The sequence below is a fragment of the Bombina bombina genome, chromosome 3 (genome assembly GCF_027579735.1).
Source record: "Bombina bombina isolate aBomBom1 chromosome 3, aBomBom1.pri, whole genome shotgun sequence".
Classification (NCBI taxonomy): Eukaryota; Metazoa; Chordata; class Amphibia; order Anura; family Bombinatoridae; genus Bombina; species Bombina bombina.
Window position 1 is genome coordinate 10,883,454 of NC_069501.1, and position 14,528 is coordinate 10,897,981.

Genomic DNA, 14,528 nt, shown 5'->3' on the forward strand with positions numbered 1-14,528 from the left:
AAGCACAGACAGAATCAGTGGGTGAGGGGGGGAGAAAGCACAGACAGAATCAGTGGGTGAGGGGGGAGAAAGCACAGTCAGAATCAGTGGGTGAGGTGGGAGAAAGCACAGTCAGAATCAGTGGGTGAGGTGGGAGAAAGCACAGTCAGAATCAGTGGGTGAGGGGGGAGAAAGCACAGTCACAATCAGTGGGTGAGGGGAGAGAAAGCACAGTCAGAATCAGTGGTTGCAGGGGGAGAGAAAGCACAGTCAGAATCAGTGGTTGCAGGGGGAGAGAAAGCACAGTCAGAATCAGTGGGTGAGAGGGGAGAAAGCACAGTCAGAATCAGTGGGTGCAGGGGGAGAAAGCACAGTCAGAATCAGTGGGTGAGGGGGAGAAAGCACAGTCAGAATCAGTGGGTGATGGGGGAGAAAGCACAGTCAGAATCAGTGGGTGAGGGGGAGAAAGCAGTCAGAATCAGTGGGTGACGGGGAGAAAGCACAGTCAGAATAAGTGGGTGCAGGGGGAGAGAAAGCACAGTCAGAATCAGTGGGTGAGAGGGGAGAAAGCACAGTCAGAATCAGTGGGTGAGAGGGGAGAAAGCACAGTCAGAATCAGTGGGTGCAGGGGGAGAAAGCACAGTCAGAATCAGTGGATCATTGGGTGAGGGGGAGAAAGCACAGTCAGAATCAGTGGGTGATGGGGGAGAAAGCACAGTCAGAATCAGTGGGTGAGGGGGAGAAAGCACAGTCAGAATCAGTGGGTGAGGGGGAGAAAGCACAGTCAGAATAAGTGGGTGAGGGGGAGAAAGCACAGTCAGAATCCGTGGGTGAGGGGGGAGAAAGCACAGTCAGAATCTGTGGGTGAGGGGGGAGAAAGCACAGTCAGAATATGTGGGTGAGGGGGGAGAAAGCACAGTCAGAATCTGTGGGTGAGGGGGGAGAAAGCACAGTCAGAATCAGTGGGTGAGGGGGGGAGAAAGCACAGTCAGAATCAGTGGGTGATGGGGGAGAAAGCACAGTCAGAATCCGTGGGTGAGGGGGGAGAAAGCACAGTCAGACTCAGTGGGTGAGGGGGGAGAAAGCACAGTCAGACTCAGTGGGTGAGGGGAGAAAGCACAGTCAGAATCAGTGAGTGAGGGGGAGAAAGCACAGTCAGAATCAGTGGGTGAGGGGGAGAGAAAGAACAGTCAGAATCAGTGGGTGAGGGGAGAGAAAGCACAGTCAGAATCAGTGGGTGAGGGGGAGAAAGCACAGTCAGAATCAGTGGGTGAGGGGGAGAGAAAGAAAAGTCAGAATCAGTGGGTGAGGGGGGAGAGAAAGCCAAGTCAGAATCAGTGGGTGAGGGAGAGAGAAAGCACAGTCAGAATCAGTGGGTGAGGGGGGAGAAAGCACAGTCAGAATCAGTGGGTGAGGGGGGAGAAAGCACAGTCAGAATCAGTGGGTGAGGGGAGAGAAAGCACAGTCAGAATCATTGGGTGCAGGGGGAGAGAAAGCACAGTCAGAATCAGTGGGTGAGAGGGGAGAAAGCACAGTCAGAATCAGTGGGTGCAGGGGGAGAAAGCACAGTCAGAATCAGTGGATCAGTGGGTGAGGGGGAGAAAGCACAGTCAGAATCAGTGGGTGATGGGGGAGAAAGCACAGTCAGAATCAGTGGGTGAGGGGGAGAAAGCACAGTCAGAATCAGTGGGTGACGGGGAGAAAGCACAGTCAGAATAAGTGGGTGAGGGGGAGAAAGCACAGTCAGAATCCGTGGGTGAGGGGGGAGAAAGCACAGCCAGAATCCATGGGTGAGGGGGGAGAAAGCACAGTCAGAATCAGTGGGTGCAGGGGGAGAGAAAGCACAGTCAGAATATGTGGGTGAGGGGGAGAGAAAGAAAAGTCAGAATCAGTGGGTGAGGGGAGAGAAAGCACAGTCAGAATCAGTGGGTGAGAGGGGGGAGAAAGCACAGTCAGAATCTGTGGGTGAGGGGGGAGAAAGCACAGTCAGAATCAGTGGGTGAGGGGGGGAGAAAGCACAGTCAGAATCAGTGGGTGATGGGGGAGAAAAAGCACAGTCAGAATCAGTGGGTGAGGGGGGAGAGAAAGCACAGTCAGAATCAGTGGATCAGTGGGTGAGGGGGAGAAAGCACAGTCAGAATCCGTGGGTGAGGGGAGAAAAAGCACAGTCAGAATCAGTGGGTGAGGGGGGAGAAAGCACAGTCAGAATCAGTAGGTGAGGGGGGAGAAAAAGCACAGTCAGAATCAGTGGGTGAGGGGGGAGAAAAAGCACAGTCAGAATCAGTGGGTGAGGGGGGAGAAAAAGCACAGTCAGAATCAGTGGGTGAGGGGAGAGAAAGCACAGTCAGAATCAGTGGGTGAGGGGAGAGAAAGCACAGTCAGAATCAGTGGGTGAGGGGAGAGAAAGCACAGTCAGAATCAGTGGGTGAGGGGAGAGAAAGCACAGTCAGAATCAGTGGGTGAGGGGGAGAGAAAGCACAGTCAGAATCAGTGGGTGAGGGGGAGAGAAAGCAGAGTCAGAATCAGTGGGTGAGGGGAGAGAAAGCACAGTCAGAATCAGTGGGTGAGGGGGGAGAAAGCACAGTCAGAATCAGTGGGTGAGGAGGGAGAAAGCACAGTCAGAATCAGTGGGTGAGGGGGGAGAAAGCACAGTCAGAATCCGTGGGTGAGGGGAGAGAAAGCACAGTCAGAATCCGTGGGTGAGGGGAGAGAAAGCACAGTCAGAATCCGTGGGTGAGGGGGGAGAAAGCACAGTCAGAATCCGTGGGTGAACGGGGAGAAAAGCACAGTCAGAATCCGTGGGTGAACGGGGAGAAAAGCACAGTCAGAATCCGTGGGTGAACGGGGAGAAAAGCACAGTCAGAATCAGTGGGTTAGGGGAGAAAAAGCACAGTCAGAATCAGTGGGTGAGGGGGGAGAAAGCACATTCAGAATCAATGGGTGAGGGGGGAGAAAGCACAGTCAGAATCAGTGGGTGAGGGGGGAGAAAGCACAGTCAGAATCAGTGGGTGAGGGGAGAGAAAGCACAGTCAGAATCAGTGGGTGAGGTGGAGAGAAAGCACAGTCAGAATCAGTGGGTGAGGGGGGAGAAAGCACAGTCAGAATCCATGGGTGAGGGGGGAGAAGGCACAGTCAGAATCCATGGGTGAGGGGGGAGAAAGCACAGTCAGAATCCGTGGGTGAGGGGGGAGAAAAGCACAGTCAGAATCAGTGGGTTAGGGGAGAAAAAGTACAGTCAGAATCAGTGGGTTAGGGGAGAAAAAGTACAGTCAGAATCAGTGGGTTAGGGGAGAAAAAGCACAGTCAGAATCAGTGGGTGAGGGGGGAGAAAGCACAGTCAGAATCAGTGGGTGATGGGGGGAGAAAGCACAGTCAGAATCAGTGGGTGAGGGGGGAGAAAGCACAGTCAGAATCAGTGGGTGAGGGGAGAAAAAGGACAGTCAGAATCAGTGGGTGAGCAAAAAGGAAATGTATGCTTACCTGATAAATGTATTTCTTTTACAATATGACAAGTCCACAGATTTCACACTTACTTATGGGCTATCGCCTCCTGGTCAGCAGGAGGAGGCAAAGAGCACCACAGCATATATAGCTCCTCCCTTCCCTCCCACTCCAGTCATTCGACCTAAGTTAGGAAGAGAAAGGAAAAGCCAAGGTGCAGAGGTGACTGAAGTTTAACAAAAATAAAGACCTGTATTAGAAAATAACAGGGTGGGCCGTGGACTCGTCATATCGTAAAATAAATACATTTATCAGGTAAGCATAAATTTCCTTTTCTTTTAAAAGATTTGACGAGTCCACGGATTTCATACAATACTAAAGCTATAGGACACGGATGAAAGGGAGGGACAAGACAGGAACCTAAACGGAAGGCACCACTGCTTGAAGAACCTTTCTCCAAAAACAGCCTCGGACGAGGCAAAAGTATCAAATTTGGAAAAAGTGTGAAGAGACGACCAAGTTGCAGCCTTGCAAATCTGTTCAACGGAAGCATCATTTTTAAATGCCCATGAGGAAGCCACAGCCCTAGTAGAATTAGCCGTAATTCTTTCAGGAGGCTGCTGTCCAGAAGTTTCATACGCAAGACAGATGATACTCTTCAGCCAAAAAGAAAGAGAGGTAGCCGTAGCTTTCTGGCCCCTACGTTTTCCAGAAAAAACAACAAATAATGAAGATGATTGACGAAAATCTTTAGTCGCCTGCAAGTAAAACTTCAGGGCACGGACCACGTCCAAGTTATGTAACAGACGTTCCTTCTTAGAAGAAGGATTAGGACACAAGGAAGGAACAACAATTTCCTGATTAATATTCTTATTAGAAACAACCTTAGGAAGAAAACCACGTTTGGTACGTAACACCACCTTATCAGAATGGAAAATAAGATAAGGAGAATCACATTGTAAAGCTGAAAGCTCAGAAACTCTGCAAGCAGAAGAAATAGCAACCAAAAATAAAACTTTCCAAAATAACTTAATATCTATGGAATGCATAGGTTCAAACGGAACCCCTTGAAGAGCATTAAGAACTAAATTCAAACTCCAAGGAGGAGCAATTGGTCTAAACACAGGCCTGATTCTAGCCAGGGCCTGACAAAAAGATTGAACATCTGGAACATCTGACAGACGTTTGTGTAGCAAAATAGACAAAGCAGAGATCTGTCCCTTTAAGGAACTTGCTGACAACCCTTTCTCCAATCCTTCTTGGAGAAAAGATAAAATCCTGGGAATCCTAACCCTACTCCATGAGTAGCCTTTGGATTCGCACCAATAAAGATATTTACGCCATATCTTATGGTAAATTCTTCTAGTAAAAGGCTTACGCGCCTGAATCAAGGTATCAATGACCGAATCAGAGAACCCTCGCTTAGATAAAATCAAGCGTTCAATCTCCAAGCAGTCAGCTGCAGAGAAACTAGATTCGGATGATGGAAGGGTCCCTGAATAAGAAGGTCCTGCCTCAATGGCAGCTTCCACGGTGGCAGAGAGGACATGTCCACCAGGTCGGCATACCAAGTCCTGCGAGGACACGCAGGAGCGATGAGAATCACTGAAGCCCTCTCCTGTTTGATCCAAGCAATCACCCGGGGAAGGAGAGCAAACGGTGGAAACACACAAGCTAGGTTGAACGACCAAGGCACTGCCAAGGCATCTATCAGTTCAGCCTGAGGATCCCTGGACCTGGATCCGTATCTCGGGAGCTTGGAATTCTGACGAGATGCCATAAGATCCAGCTCCGGTCTGCCCCATCTGAGAGAGGAGTTCCCATTCCCCCGGATGAAACGTCTGTCTGCTCAAAAAATCTGCTTCCCAGTTGTCCACTCCTGGGATGTAGATTGCTGACAGATAACAAGAGTGAGCCTCCGCCCACCGAATTATCTTCTGTCATCGCTAAGGAACTCCTTGTTCCTCCCTGATGATTGATGTAAGCCACAGTCGTGATGTTGTCCAACTGAAAGCGGATGAATTTGGCCGAAGCCAACTGAGGCCAAGCCTGAAGCGTATTGAATATTGCTCTCAAATCCAGAATATTGATTGGAAGTAGAGACTCCGACCGAGTCCACACACCCTGAGTCTTCAGGGAATTCCAGACTGCACCCCAACCTATTAGTCTGGCGTCCGTTGTCACTATCACCCACGAGGGTCTGCGGAAACACGTCCCCTGGGACAGATGATCCGGCGATAACCACCACAGAAGAGTCTCTTGTCTCCTGCTCCAGATCTATCTGAGGAGACAAATTTGCATAGTCTCCATTCCACTGTCTGAGCTTGCTCAGTTGTAGAGGTCTGAGATGAAAACGAGCAAACGCAATGATGTCCATAGCTGCCACCATCAATCCAATTACCTCCATGCACTGAGCCACTGATGGCCGAGGATTGGACAGAAGGGTTCGGCATGTATTCATAATTTTTAACTTTCTGACTTCCGTCAAAAAGATTTTCATGGATATAGGGTCTATTAGAGTTCCCAGGAAAGGAACCCTTGTCTGTGGAATTAATTAACTATTTTCTAGATTCACCTTCCACCCGTGAGTCCTTAGAAAGGATAGGACAATGTCGGTATGAGACTTTGTCAGCTGATAAGATGACACCTGGATCAGAATATCGTCCAGATAAGGCTCCACTGCAATGCCCCACGGTCTGAGAACCTTCGTGAAGATCCTGGGTGCCATGGCCAACCCGAAAGGAAGGGCCATGAAATGAAAATGTTTTTCCAGAAAGGCAAACCTCAGGAACTGGTGATGATCTCTGTGGATAGGAACATGAAGATATGCATCCTTTAAGTCCACGGTAGTCATATATTGACCCTCCTGGATCAATGGAAGAATTGTCCGAATAGTCTCCATCTTGAAGGATGGAACTCTGAGGAACTTGTTTAGACCCTTGAGATCTAAAATGGGTCGGAACGTTCCCTCTTTTTTGGGAACCACAAAAAGATTTGAGTAAAACCCCTGCCCCTGTATTGGAACGGGACAAATTAGTCCCATAGTGGAGAGGTCTTTTACACAACGTAAGAACGCCTCTCTTTTTATCTGGTCTGCAGAAAATCGTGAAAGAAGAAACCTTCCCCTTGGGGAGGAATTTTTGAACTCCAGCGGATACCCTTGAGACACAATTTCCAGTGTCCAGGGGTCCTGAACATCTCTTATCCAAGCCTGGACAAAGAGAGAAAGTCTGCCCCCTACTAGGTCCAGGATCGGGGGCCGTCCCTTCATGCTGTTTTGGGAGCAGCAGCGGGCTTCTTGGGTTGTTTACCCTTGTTCCAAGCCTGGTTGCGTCTCCAGATGGACTTGGTTTGTGCAAAATTCCCTTCCTGTTTAGCGGAAGAAGAAGGGACTCCCTTGAAATTTCGAAAGGAATGAAAATTACTCTGTTTACCCCTCTGTTTAACTGTTTTATCCTGAGGTAGGAGATGACCCTTACCTCCCGTAATGTCAGAAATTATCTCTTTCAAGTCAGGCCCGAACAGGGTCTTTCCTTTGAAAGGAATAGCCAAAAGCTTTGATTTAGAGGACACATCCGCAGACCAAGATTTTAACCATAAAGCTCTTTGCGCTAAAATAGCAAATCCTGCATTCTTAGCCGCCAGCTTGGCGATCTGAAAGGCGGCATCCATAACAAAAGAATTAGCCAGCTTAAGGGCCTTAATTCTATCTAGTATTTCCTCTAAAGGAGTCTCAGTCTTAAGAAAAACTCTTCTAAGGCGTCAAACCAAAAGGCAGCCGCAGTTGTAACTGGTACAATACAAGTCGTCGGTTGCAATAGAAAACCCTGATGAATAAATAGCTTCTTTAAAAGACCCTCTAACTTTTTATCCATAGGATCTTTGAAAGCACAACTGTCCTTAATAGGAATAGTTGTACGCTTAGCCAGGGTAGATATAGCTCCCTCCACCTTAGGGACCATTTGCCAAGAATCCCGAACAGTGTCAGCTATAGGATACATTTTCTTAAAATTAGGAGAAGGTGAGAACGGTATACACGGTCTTTCCCATTCCTGCGTAATAACTTCCGAAATTCTCTTAGGAACCGGAAACACATCAGAATAAGAAGGAACCTCTAAGTATTTGTCCATCTTACACAATTTCTCTGGTGGTACCACAATAGAGTCACAGTCATCCAGAGTCGCTAAAACCTCCCGAAGTAACAGGCGGAGGTGTTCAAGCTTAAATCTGAAGGACATGAATTCCGAGTCTGGCTGAGGTAACGCACTCCCTGAGTCGGAAAGTTCCCCTCAGACAGAAGTTCCCTAACCCCCAAATCAGATCACTGGGAGGGTACATCGGAGATAGCCATCAAGGCATCAGAAGTCGCAGGAACCAAAGTGGCTTCTGTCCTGCTGCGTTTGCCCTGTAACACTGGCAACTTGGATAAAACTTCTGTAAGGGTGGATGACATAACTGCAGCCATATCCTGCAGAGTAAATGAAGTGGACGCAGATGAAGAACATGGCGTCGCTTGAGTGGGTGTTAAGGGCTGTGATGCTTGGGGAGAAAGAATTGGCAAACCATGAGTCTCATCAGTCTGAGAAACATCCTGCACTATATCTTTGTTAAGAAAAATTTGCTCTTTACATTGCAGTGCCTTCTCAGTGCATGAGGGACAAAAAGTAAGCGGGGGTTCCACAATGGCATTTAAACACATGGAACAAGTACTGGCTTCAAGGTCATCCATAGTAAAAAACTGAAAATTGTATTCAGTTATATCAAACACTTTTTATAAACAATTTATTTAGAATAAAAACACTTTATGCACAATCTAGTTATTTAGAATAAAAACAACTGTGCCTTTAAGAGAAAATAAAAAACCTTTGCGCAGCACACTTGTGCGGCTGAAAAACACCTATAATTGTGGCCTTGCAAAATAAAGATCGCAGTTATACGTATTCCATGAGTAATTAACTCCTAAAGGATAATTGCACCTGCAAACTTATCTACTTCAGATTTTAACACCTCGCCACAGCAGAGTGTCTAGACCGCCTGAGTTCTAACTACCCATGCGGTCCAGACAGAACAACAGAGTCAAGTATCCAATCGACTCCCAGACAGGCACTGCGCTGCTTCTACTAGCGCGCGAGTGCCCCGCCCATCATGGGCGTGTCAAAGCGGAACTCCCGCGCGGCTCAATACTGTATAGGAAAACACAAAAATGGAGCCACCGGAGTATCGTTGCACCTCATAAAAGTGCCCCACATGAAGCCAGTCCCCCAGTAAAATAACACCTTACATTGCTATGCCTATAACCATGCCGCAAGCATAATAAACTTTAAATGATCCGGAGTTCACCACTCCGAGAGCCCCCAGCGTCAGCCCACATATAAAAAGGGGTAAAATAGTGTAAATTTCTACCGCATTAATCCCTAATGACCCCTGCCTCAAGCAGTCTTCTCTGTTTACCCCCAGCCATATCCTGCTCTGAGATACAGGGAGTGCAGAATTATTAGGCAAGTTGTATTTTTGAGGATTAATTTTATTATTGAACAACAACCATGTTCTCAATGAACCCAAAAAACTCATTAATATCAAAGCTGAATATTTTTGGAAGTAGTTTTTAGTTTGTTTTTAGTTTTAGCTATTTTAGGGGGATATCTGTGTGTGCAGGTGACTATTACTGTGCATAATTATTAGGCAACTTAACAAAAAACAAATATATACCCATTTCAATTATTTATTTTTACCAGTGAAACCAATATAACATCTCAACATTCACAAATATACATTTCTGACATTCAAAAACAAAACAAAAACAAATCAGTGACCAATATAGCCACCTTTCTTTGCAAGGACACTCAAAAGCCTGCCATCCATGGATTCTGTCAGTGTTTTGATCTGTTCACCATCAACATTGCGTGCAGCAGCAACCACAGCCTCCCAGACACTGTTCAGAGAGGTGTACTGTTTTCCCTCCTTGTAAATCTCACATTTGATGATAGACCACAGGTTCTCAATGGGGTTCAGATCAGGTGAACAAGGAGGCCATGTCATTAGATTTTCTTCTTTTATACCCTTTCTTGCCAGCCACGCTGTGGAGTACTTGAACGCGTGTGATGGAGCATTGTCCTGCATGAAAATCATGTTTTTCTTGAAGGATGCAGACTTCTTCCTGTACCACTGCTTGAAGAAGGTGTCTTCCAGAAACTGGCAGTAGGACTGGGAGTTGAGCTTGACTCCATCCTCAACCCGAAAAGGCCCCACAAGCTCATCTTTGATGATACCAGCCCAAACCAGTACTCCACCTCCACCTTGCTGGCGTCTGAGTCGGACTGGAGCTCTCTGCCCTTTACCAGTCCAGCCACGGGCCCATTCATCTGGCCCATCAAGACTCACTCTCATTTCATCAGTCCATAAAACCTTAGAAAAATCAGTCTTGAGATATTTCTTGGCCCAGTCTTGACGTTTCAGCTTGTGTGTCTTGTTCAGTGGTGGTCGTCTTTCAGCCTTTCTTACCTTGGCCATGTCTCTGAGTATTGCACACCTTGTGCTTTTGGGCACTCCAGTGATGTTGCAGCTCTGAAATATGGCCAAACTGGTGGCAAGTGGCATCTTGGCAGCTGCACGCTTGACTTTTCTCAGTTCATGGGCAGTTATTTTGCGCCTTGGTTTTTCCACACGCTTCTTGCGACCCTGTTGACTATTTTGAATGAAACGCTTGATTGTTCGATGATCACGCTTCAGAAGCTTTGCAATTTTAAGAGTGCTGCATCCCTCTGCAAGATATCTCACTATTTTTGACTTTTCTGAGCCTGTCAAGTCCTTCTTTTGACCCATTTTGCCAAAGGAAAGGAAGTTGCCTAATAATTATGCACACCTGATATAGGGTGTTGATGTCATTAGACCACACCCCTTCTCATTACAGAGATGCACATCACCTAATATGCTTAATTGGTAGTAGGCTTTCGAGCCTATACAGCTTGGAGTAAGACAACATGTATAAAGAGGATGATGTGGTCAAAATACTCATTTGACTAATAATTCTGCACTCCCTGTATAATAGGGCACAGGCATAGGTCAGCATATAGAGAGGGACAGTCCTTTCTGAGGTACCAAGTGTCACAGAAAATAAAGACTGCACATACCTCCATGTTGAGTAACAACATGACTCGTCCCACACTGCAAGAGGTCCTTCATCTCCTCCAGGAATCTGTGGGAACAAACTGGGTCTTAGATAAAACTTGCTAAGACTATATTCATCAGGGCAGCCCTCCTTGGGAGTCACAGAGGACGAATGTAATCTGCACAGACCCTATAGCTGTACCCAGAGTAAAATAGTACACACTGGCACCATTTGAAAATAATAAACTCTTGATTGAAGAATCTAAACTAACACCTCACTTTACCTCTTCCTATCACTAACACAGGCAAAGAGAATGACTGGAGTGGGAGGGAAGGGAGGAGCTATATATACAGCTCTGCTGTGGTGCTCTTTGCCTCCTCCTGCTGACCAGGAGGCGTAATCCCATAAGTAAGGATGAAATCCGTGGCCTCGTCATATCTTGTAAAATATTTATATAAAAAGAGCAATAGGACCTCCTTTTATGTTAGAGAACCCTGAGGTCTAATAAGATTTTTTAATTACTATCTGGATTAAAATTTACCTAACACAGTATTTAACGCATTACAATGCAGAGGAGATGACCCTACATTTAAATGACTGGAAAGTGAGATGTCGTTTTATGGTATCCAGAAGACAAGCCTGAGCTATTTCAGATAATCTGCTTGGGTAGAGCAGAATGAAATCACCTTGAAGTTATTGGGGTGATGATGTGTCCAGGCTAGTAGCATTGAAGCAAACAGGTCACCAGTCCCCACAAACACTGCGTCTACACGAGGAAGCTCCAAGGAGATCCGCAGGGTATGCGTCTGACCACCTTCCTCCACTAGGGAAGGAGAGAGATGAGAGGGGAACTAGTCAGCTTTGTTGGAAAAACAAAATTTATGCTTACCTGATAAATGTATTTCTTTCATGACACAATGAGTCCACAAATCATCTAATTACTAATGGGATATATCACTCCTGCCCAGCAGGAGGCGGCAAAGAGCACCACAGCAAAGCTGTTAAATATCACCTCCCTTCCCTCCAACCCCAGTCATTCGACCGAAGTAAAGGAGAGAAAGGAAGTAACAAGGTGCAGAGGTGTCTAAAGTTTATAATATACCAACACCCTGTCTAAAAGAACAGGACGGGCCGTGGACTCATCGTGTCAAGAAAGAAATACATTTATCAGGTAAGCATAAATTTAGTTTTCCTTCTACTGACATGATGAGTCCATGGATCATATAATTACTAATGGGATTCAATACCCAAGCTAGAGTACACAGATAAGGGAGGGACAAGACTGGGAACCTAAACGGAAGGCACCACTGCTTGAAGAACCTCTCTCCCAAAAGCGGCCTCAGCTGAGGCAAAAGTGTCAAATTTATAGAATTTTGAAAAAGTGTGAAGAGAGGACCAAGTTGCAGCCTTGCAAATCTGTTCCATAGAAGCTTCATTTTTGAATGCCCATGAGGAAGCAACAGCCCTTGTGGAATGAGCCGTAACTCTCTCTGGAGGTTGCTGTCCAGCAGTTTCATAGGCAAAACGTATGATACTCTTCTGCCACAAAGAAAGAGAAATAGCCGTAGCTTTCTGTCCCTTACGTTTTCCAGAGAAAACCACAAATACGGCAGAAGACTTACGAAAATCCTTAGTCGCCTGTAAGTTTTATAACACGTACCACGTCCAAATTGTGCAGAAGCTGTTCCTTCTGAGAAGAAGGATTAGGACACAAGGAAGGAACAACAATCTCCTGATTAATGTTCCGGTCAGAAACTACTTTAGGGAGAAATCCTAACTTTGTACGTAAAACTACCTTATCCGAATGAAAAATAAAGGAGATTCATACTGTAATGCCGAGAGCTCTGACACTCTACGAGCAGATGAAATAGCAACAAGAAACAAAACTTTCCAAGATAACAACTTAATATCTAAGGAATGCATAAGCTCAAACGGAGCCCCTTGAAGAACCTTAAGAACACAGGCCTGATCCTGACCAAGGCTTGACAAAACAATTGCACGTCTGGTACGTCCGCCAGACGTTTATGTAACAAAATAGACAAGGCAGATATTTGACCCTTTAGGAAACTTGACGATAATCCCTTCTCCAAACCTTCTTGGAGAAAGGACAGAATTCTAGGAATCCTAACTCTACTCCAAGAGTAGCCATTGAATTCACACCAATATAGATATTTACGCCATATCTTGTGGTAAATCTTCCTAGTCACAGGTTTACGAGCCTGAATCATGGTCTCTATGACCGATTCTAAAAATCCCTGCTTGGATAAAATTAAGCGTTTTTATCTCCAAGCAGTCAGCTTCAGAGAAACTAGATTTGGATGAAGGAAGGACCCTTGAAGTAGAAGGTCCTTCCTCAATGGAAGTCTCCAAGGTGGAAGAGATGACATGTCCACCAGGTCTGCATACCAAATTCTGCAAAGCCACGCCGGTGAAATGAGGATCACGGACGCCATCTCCTGCTTGATTCGAGCAATGACCCGAGGAAGAAGAGCGAATGGAGGAAATATGTATGCAAGACTAAAGGGTCCAAGGTACCACCAGGGCGTCTATCAGTACAGCCTGAGGGTCCCTTGACCCGTACCTCGGAAGCTTGGCATTCTGCCGAGATGCCATGAGATCCAATTCTGGCTGACCCCATTTGAGAATCAGGCTGGAAAACACTTCCGGATGGAGTTCTCACTCCCCCGGGTGAAAGGTCTGTCTGCTCAGGAAGTCCGCCTTCCAGTTGTCCACTACTGGGATGTGGATCGCCAATAGACAGCAATTGTGGGTCTCCGCCCACCGAATTATCTTGGCTACCTCTGTCATGGCTAAGGAACTCCACGTTCCTCCCTGATGGTTGATGTAAGCCACTGAAGTTATGTTGTCCGACTGGAACCTGATGAACTAGGCTGAGGCCAACTGAGGCCAGGCCAGAAGAGCATTGAGGATTGCTCTCAGCTCCAGAATGTTTATGGGCAGAACAGACTCTGACTGAGTCCAAGTTCCCTGAGCCTTTAGAGAGCCCCAGACTGCTCCCCATCCCAGAAGGCTAACGTCTGTTGTCACAATCACCCAAGAGGGTCTGGAAAGCAGGTTCCCTGGGAGAGATGATCCTGAGACAACCACCAAAAAAGAGAATCCCTTGTCTCCTGCTTCAGCTGTGTTTGCGGAGACAGGTCCGCATAATCTCCATTCCATTGACTGAGCATGTTTAATTGCAGAGGTCTGAGGTAGAACCGGGCGAACGGTATGATGTCCATAGCTGCTATCATCAGACCGGTTACCTCCATGCACTGAGCCACTAATGGCCAAGGAGAGGACTGAAGCGCTAGACAAGAATCGAAAATCTTTGATTTCCTGGCATCTGTCAAAAAGATTTTCATTGATAGGGAATCTATTATGGTTCCCAAGAAGGTTACCCTTGTATTTGTAACTAAGAAGCTCTTTTCCAAATTTACCTTCAATCCGTGAGATTGCAGGAAAGATAACAATATTTCCGTGTGGGAACTTGCTTGTTGAAAGGATGGTGCCTGGACCAGGATGTCGTCCAGATAGGGCGCCACTGCAATGCCCCGTAATTGGAGAACCGCTAACAGAGATCCCAGAACCTTTGAGAAAATTCTGTGAACGGGAACATGCAGGTACGCGTCCTTTGAATCCACTGTCATCATAAATTAACCCTCTTGGATCAAAGGAAGAATGGAACAGTTTCCATCTTGAAGGACGGTACTTTGAGAAATTTGTTTAGACTCTTGGTCTGAAGGTTCCCTCCTTTTTGGGAACCACGAACAGATTTGAATAAAACCCCAGACCCCGTTCCTGCATCGGAACAGGAACTATTACTCCCAGGTCGGAGAGGTCCCGTACATAGTGTAAGAACGCCTCTCTTTTTGTCTGGTCTATAGATAATCTTGAAAGCAGAAACCTGCCTCTGGGAGGAAAATTCTTGAACTCTAGTTTGTATCCCTGGGACACTGTCTACTGCCCAGGGATCCTGAACATCTCGAACCCACACCTG

At 46.5% G+C, this 14,528-nt stretch overlaps 1 protein-coding gene across 2 annotated transcripts in view; it reads right to left on the minus strand.

The window, feature by feature from the left end:
* PDXK (pyridoxal kinase) overlaps positions 1–14,528 on the minus strand; it is a 96,258-nt gene that overhangs the window by 14,532 nt on the left and 67,198 nt on the right. For both annotated transcript variants that reach the window (XM_053705717.1, XM_053705718.1), the window contains exon 10: positions 11,215–11,351. In XM_053705717.1, the coding sequence (XP_053561692.1) occupies positions 11,215–11,351 (137 nt within the window). The remainder of the gene's footprint in view (positions 1–11,214; positions 11,352–14,528) is intronic.